Here is a 7,136-nt window from a genome sequence, read left to right as displayed (position 1 = left end):
TGTGACAAACGAATGTCCTGTAACAAATGAATATCGTAAAGTGTTATAAAAATAAAAGTTACTCTCTAAATTCTTTGAAGTGAAATCAAGAGTGATAATATTTTCACTCTTTTGGAGATTAACTCCAAAAAGTTTAGAAAGTACGTATGTAAAATAGAATAGTCTCTTTAAAATAGTTACAGTAGTCTCTATAAAATATTTAATAAATTTTTTTACGTTTTCCTTTTAAATTTTAAAATAAAATTTTTTTCATTGTAATTTAACGAATAAGACCGATATTTTCCATTTGATCTTTGTAAATTTTGCAGATAAAATTTCTACAGGTGCAAAAATAATTAGTATATTTAATATATTAGTATATTTAATATATATTTAATATGTATAACGATATTTAATATAAAGATGTCATAAATTTTTGATAAATTAATTTAATAAATTTACATAATAAAACAATAATATATAGAGAGATATATCCACGTAATATATTCTTTGATAATTAACTTGTTTAACTTGGGAAAGCGAACTATATGTGGTCATAAATTTCAAATATGTTGAAGATGCTTATAACCATATACTTTTAAAAAATATGCGTTAGTTATTATAAATATTTTTTTTCATCATATTTATATAATATTTACTACTCATTTCCTTTTATTACGACATTACTGTACATGGTGTGCGAAACATATATCGGAGTATATGACCTCCCGAATGTAGAGTGCTTGTAATATGCACGATAGTTGCTTGTAATTATTTGAATAAATGTTATGAAATAGAATTTTTGTAACAATCTTAAATATAAAAAATAATGATTATTAATAATTACAGAATAATTTTATCTAGTATATGATAATCTATTAAAATTTTTTGTTGTATATCAATCTTCTTTAACAAAAGTCAGTAACATAAACTTGCATTTTTAACCTTCGTATTGTCGTTAATAAGATAGCTCTTAGCTTGATACTTGTACGATATCGATCTTCCCGATGAAGTCTCCCGGGCATTTATCCATTATGGGATCACGGACACCCATAATGGATTTTGTCGCTTATTTCACACTACTTGCCTTGTCATCGTTTAAATTTATCATTATTTCTATTGAATAATATTGTTGTTCCATCTATAACAGCAATTTTATCATACTTATTTGGCGTTCAATTTAATGTTTGGTAAAGTTTGTTATAATTAAAAAAAAAATTTGATTAAAACGTCAATACTAAAAATATTTTAATCAAGGTAATAAGTTTTTGTTTTAATTTTTACATCTTCTTGACGAAAAAAAAACTATCCCTAATACGGAGAAAAATATAATAGAATATGTAGAAAGGAAATTGATATTTATCGCACTGTAATCTCTTTAAAAATTAAAAATAATAGCAATTTTTTTTCAAAATTTCTATCGCAACTTCCACAGAGTTATTTAACATTTCGGTGATTTAAACTGTGAGAAAATTTCAGAAATTTTAAAATTCCAGCGTATTGTGGAAATGAAAAAAAAGACGCAGACGACTTTATGCAATACGCTTGCGAATGGATATTGATTATAAAATGAGTGAATGAATCCTTTGGGACATACGGACATTGCGAGGCATCGCGGACATCGTTTACTTAGATTGTGCGTTCACCACTTCACTGCAGCCGCCACCTATTCGACTACCTTCGACTTCTCACTTTTGTCGGGGGACATTAGTATTACGCTGTCTGCATATGTGCAAAACACGCTAGGTGATATAGTTACAATACTCGTTTATTTTTCGAGATTGCGAGGTGCACGTATATTTGTAGTCGACGGCGAAGGGTTCGCCGTTCGTCATTATTGAGACCAGGTGGTTTTGTACTTTGATCATCCACGAAGATGTTTGAGCCGAAAACTGTTCATGAAATGGTCACGCCGGTATTAATGGCGAACGCCATCGTCGGCATGGGAATTTGGTCCTCCAATCGAGGCAAATTTCTAAACATTGCATATTCGTTGATTTGTCTAGTGATGTATTGTGTCGTGATGAAGTTGTCGATAGAGTACCTGGGAAATCATTATTTGCCCAAAGTGACTTCACTCGGGAATTATACATTTTATGGGATCTTCTACGCCAACATTTGTCTGACAGTCTGCCTCATTCCTTGCGGCTGGTTGAGGAAAAAGGTAATTTAATTTAAAAGATTGTCGTAGAGATTGACATTAGCGTGCGAAAATGTTAAGATGTAAAATCTAATTAAGAAAAAAGAATTAATTTTTATATAAATATAATTATTATATAAATATAAGCTCTTTATTCAACTCTTAAAAAGGATTTTATTGAACGTGGACTCGTGTGATTTACATTATTGTTATTTTTCGACATTCGCAGTATATGAAGGCAGCAATAATGCGCATAGCAATGTGCGAGAAATCTTTGGAACAAATGGGATTGGAAAAGAACTATCGGAAATTGTATCGGAATCAACTTATTGCTCTCATATTCGTCGCAGTGATATTCATCGTATTTATAGTGGTCAATTATGATGGGATGTTCGTGGAGGGTACACCTTTGCATGTCAAAATTATCATTACGTTTGCCTTTAATTATCCCGTCGGTTTGCTCTACGTGAGTGACGTATCATTCTTACACTGGGTCAGGTAAAATGAATCCTCCATGAATACAAACGAATATATAATGAATTAATCCCATCTATGCACAAATCAATAGCTTTGAAGGATGCAATAATTTTATACTTCTTTTACTTAGTTACAAATTTTTACATTACGCGACTCTCTAAATTTTAGTATTACAAAGAGTGAGATTTCACTCCAAGAAATTTAGAGAATATAATTGTTGAAAATTATATATTTGTAAATAATTGTTGTTGGTTTTCTCTCTCTTGCTCTTGCCGTGAATGCTTGAAGCTACGCAAAGATTCGATTCACTCAACTGAACAATCTGCTGAGACTCATGTTAACGACTACGCCAGATTCGCCGCAGCACAAAAGGGTACTAAAAATGAAGGACGAATGGGACAAGTCCTTTGTCGCATCTACGCAGGAGGATTCTAAATCTAAGAATAATACCGACACGATGAGGGCTGTTAAGTGAGATCTTTATTTAAATATAAATAAATTTTTTGTAATTTTGCACATTAAGATCATCTTATATGCACGTACATTTTGTGCACGTATATATTTACAATTGCACTACTCAGAATTTGCATGATAACAAGTCATTTATGACTAATGGTTAATGTCAATTTTATCTTGTTACATTTATTTTCAAAAAATATGATAATTAACATATTCATAACTCACAATCAATGACGTGGTACCACAAATGTATTGTTTTTCACAAATTAAATCTGATAGTTTAATGTAATACTATGTTATGATAAAGAATAATGCTTATTTGTATATTAATTGTATATATTAATTTTCCTGAGGCTTCCACGGGTGCTTTCTACATAAAGATTATGCGTTTCACGAGTTTTCTCCGTGTCTAGATCCATTCTTGACTAATGTTTCGTAAATCTTGCAGTTCACTTCATCAGAGCGAGGAGCAGCCTGATACAGTATTCCCGCGAAACGCATAATCTTTATGTATATTAATTTGTATTATTTTATTATTGTTACTGTTTTATTAGTTTCTTTTTGTAAAATTTGTATAATAAATTATTAATTCAAAATTAAAAATTTAATTATATTAATACTCTATGCAATGAGTATAATTTATTTTATTATTTTCCCTTTTACTAATTGAATTACATAATTTAATTTATACAATTTTTATTGTATAAATTACTATCTATATGTATTAAAATATTATTTAAATAAATTATTTTTTTCAAATTTTTCTTTGTAACATAATGTTAAATGATTTTTAATTCCTTCGTTTACTTCATTTTCATATACATAAATTATTTTTATTAAAATTGAAATTTAATTTTATGTTCAACTCTGTTATATTATTTCATTGTATTTGTGCTTAAAAAATTTTTAAAATTATTAAAAATATAAATTTTTTCTAAACATTTTTTAAGTAAAAATTTGATGTTCATAAATACACACATAAATGTCCGTCTGTCAACGTACTTTTGTTCATATGAGAAAATTGTATCAAAGAAACCGCATTAATCAGTATCGAATGTGTACGGTATTATTGCAATATATTAAAATATTGCAAATGAAGCAATATTTTATTTAGGTAAAAAATTTTCATTTTTCACATTTCCACCCTAGGAAAAAAGTTACATGATAGCCCTGATTCATCGTGTGAATTCCCACTTATATTATTTATTTTTGAAAATGATAAAATTAAATATATAACAAATTTATTCGTATATTGATTAAATTTTTTAGTACTTTGTAATAGAATGTATATATACTTTTTCGAAACGATTTGGTTGATAATATTCTCTTTTTTATGTTGAACAAAGGCAAGTTCATTTAGAATTAATCAAGTCTACCAGGTGTACGAATGATGCGTTTGGCATACAGATCCTCTTTTCTATGACGGTGTCGTTCGTATTCATCACTAGTCTCCTATATTACGCTTACAAGATTTTCTGGCAAGACATCGTTTCTAGGGAGAAATCCCAGAAGGAAATAATACCGGTCATTAGCTGGATTCTGTTCTACTCATCGAAAGTCCTCATCATAAATCATATGTGCGCAATGGCGAGCGTTGAGGCAAGCAAAATTTTTAACGTCCTTTCATTGTTTGTTTGTGTGTTTTAAAAAAAATCAGTAACATAAGGTCTTTTAAATATTATTACTTTTTTTGAGTAGTAAAAAAAATTAATTGGTTTATCATGTAACAATCGCGATATATACATATATGTATATATATTGAACTTTCGCAGGCTGCGAACACAGGTGATATAATCTGCGAGTTGTACGAGCCAACGACCAGCAAAGAATTTCGTGCGGAGGCAAGTCTATCATCTTATCTTAATGAAATAATGAAACTTAATATCGAAATTTGTTACAGATACGAGATTTCACTCTACAATTGATACAGAATCCGTTGACATTCACGGCGTGTGGCTTCTTCAATCTGGATCATACGTTCATTCATGGGGTAAGTGTTAATGGACTTCACTTGAATTTCATAAATAAGCGGAAAAAAGAAACGTCTTTCGAAGATGTGAAGTGGTATGATAAGTCTTATATTAAATTATAATGAAATTTATTATATATAAAAATAAAGACTTTTACCCTATTGTAAAAATTTAGACTCTTGAGTAATCGCTCACACACTGATGATGCGTATTAGTATGACCTTTTACTTTATGTTCACCCTAATAATACCGTTGTTTATTAGTTATTAATTTTCATTTATTTTTTGTTACTTCATGCTTCACCAATGATTAATCTGAAATTTTGTCTTGTAACTTTTAAGCCTGCAATTAATCGTCAAAAATTATAAAATTTCGTATGTTAACGTCAGAACAGATGAGATGAAAATATACAAAGTATCTAATGCTTCAATAAAATAAGAAACTTTGAAGTAGAGATGGAGTCTTTGATTCCTTTGATTCCTGTCACTTATTTATAATTTTTTATAATTTTGATCAATTAGTTTTATTTGCTTGAAAAAAAAAAAAGAAAATAAAATTTGATTCTGAGAAAATGCAACAATAAATTTGTAATAAATGTAAAAAAATCATAAAAATTGAAAAAGTAAGTTTTTTTAAATATTTATTTAAAGATAAGAGTTCTTGGGTTGTTCTGCACATCTGCACAATTAAGAATTTAAAAAAATTGAAGATAAAATAAGATCTTTAAAAATAATATATAAAATCTCCAAATCTTCTCTCTCTCTCTCTCTCTCTCTCTCTCTCTCAGATAAAGTATATAGAATCAAAATCGAATTCTTTTTTCTTAGGTCATTGGCTCGGTTACCACATACCTCGTGATTCTCATCCAAGTTGGAGATTTACCTACAGGAAATGATAAACCACCGAATACTACCATACAACCATATACATTCGACGAGTCGAATATTACTATGACCGATGCATTTACAACCATTACTTCTCCGTAAAAGCAAATTTCGCACATTTTTCATTTCTCATTGTTTTATACAAACAATTTAAAAAATTGAAGATTTTACGAAGTACGCGTGTGACTGTTTTTCTGAATATATATATATATATATATATATACTTTGCGTCACGTGATGCGAAGACAAAAAAAGTTAATTATTTTTTCTTATTGGGTACTGAAATTTTCATGCACGGAAATATTTTAGCAAATTGAAATATTATTTATTATGATATGTAGAATAAAGTGTTATTCTATATCTTTTTCTATAAATGTGATATTTTTCTCCAGAAGAGAACACAGTACGCAGAATAATTGCAAGATAAAACCGCTTTTTATAGAACTAAATTTATTTTATGCTTAAATGCACTTATTTTCGTAGTCCCATAGTCCCTAATGATTTCCCGAATTTATATTCTTATCTTCGAGATGTACACGAAGGGGCAGCGCTGCAAAGTATTTAATTGTCCGATCGGTTAACGAGGAACCGATGAGATCGGATTTTAGCTGACGATTTTCCGCCAATTAGAACGCTGCCGGGGATATTGTGTCAATTACACTACCCTAAGTGCACTTATCCTCCTCAGTTACTATCCAGATGGAGGTGTTAGCCCGTGAAATTCGGTCCTGCCGTAATTCAATAGCTCCTATAACTCGGGCACAGCGCTTCCTATCCCCGATCAGTTATATCGATTATACGTGCGAGTCGCAACGTGAAACTTTCGCAAGACTTCTTCTTTTCTCTTATAAATTCTTTCAAATTTAATTAATGATATTTTTTTATCCTTATATAGTATTTTATATTTAAATAATACGTATGCTATTTTTTTTATTTATTATTCCTTCAATGTATGGATGCCATTTTAATGCTTCTCCTACAATTTGTTTATGTATCTTTTCTTTGTATTTGTCGAATATATATAGATTAATCATTGAACAATCCTATTTCTGAAAAGCAAGAATTCGAACAATTTTAGAATTAAGACATTGCAAAAAATATTTCATTGTATTATAGAACTGCGTTTAACTTTATCGCATCCGACGATGTTCCATCGGCGCATTCGATGCATAATCCGTGAGGAAACATGTTCGAACGTACGGTTCGGAGAATCAAGGGGGATATGTA

At 29.6% G+C, this 7,136-nt stretch overlaps 1 protein-coding gene across 1 annotated transcript; it reads left to right on the top strand.

The window, feature by feature from the left end:
- Positions 1 to 1,855: 1,855 nt before the first annotated feature.
- LOC108685670 lies at positions 1,856 to 6,011 on the top strand. Its single transcript, XM_018190565.1, has 6 exons — positions 1,856 to 2,143; positions 2,349 to 2,617; positions 2,885 to 3,067; positions 4,402 to 4,648; positions 4,956 to 5,045; positions 5,853 to 6,011. Exons 1-6 carry the CDS (start codon positions 1,856 to 1,858, stop codon positions 6,009 to 6,011), a joined length of 1,236 nt encoding a protein of 411 aa, XP_018046054.1.
- The last annotated feature ends 1,125 nt before the right edge of the window (positions 6,012 to 7,136 follow it).

This window comes from Atta colombica, unplaced genomic scaffold (genome assembly GCF_001594045.1).
Source record: "Atta colombica isolate Treedump-2 unplaced genomic scaffold, Acol1.0 scaffold155, whole genome shotgun sequence".
Classification (NCBI taxonomy): domain Eukaryota; kingdom Metazoa; phylum Arthropoda; class Insecta; order Hymenoptera; family Formicidae; genus Atta; species Atta colombica.
Note: the sequence above shows the minus strand (reverse complement) of the source record. Positions and strands in the feature narration are given on the sequence as shown.

Coding starts and splice junctions, on each gene's coding strand:
- LOC108685670 (XM_018190565.1), top strand. CDS start 1,856: ATGTTTGAGCCGAAAACTGTTCATGAAATGGTCACGCCGGTATTAATG. Junction 2,144..2,348: donor GCGGCTGGTTGAGGAAAAAG/GTAATTTAATTT, acceptor CGACATTCGCAG/TATATGAAGGCAGCAATAAT. Junction 5,046..5,852: donor ATCATACGTTCATTCATGGG/GTAAGTGTTAAT, acceptor CTTTTTTCTTAG/GTCATTGGCTCGGTTACCAC.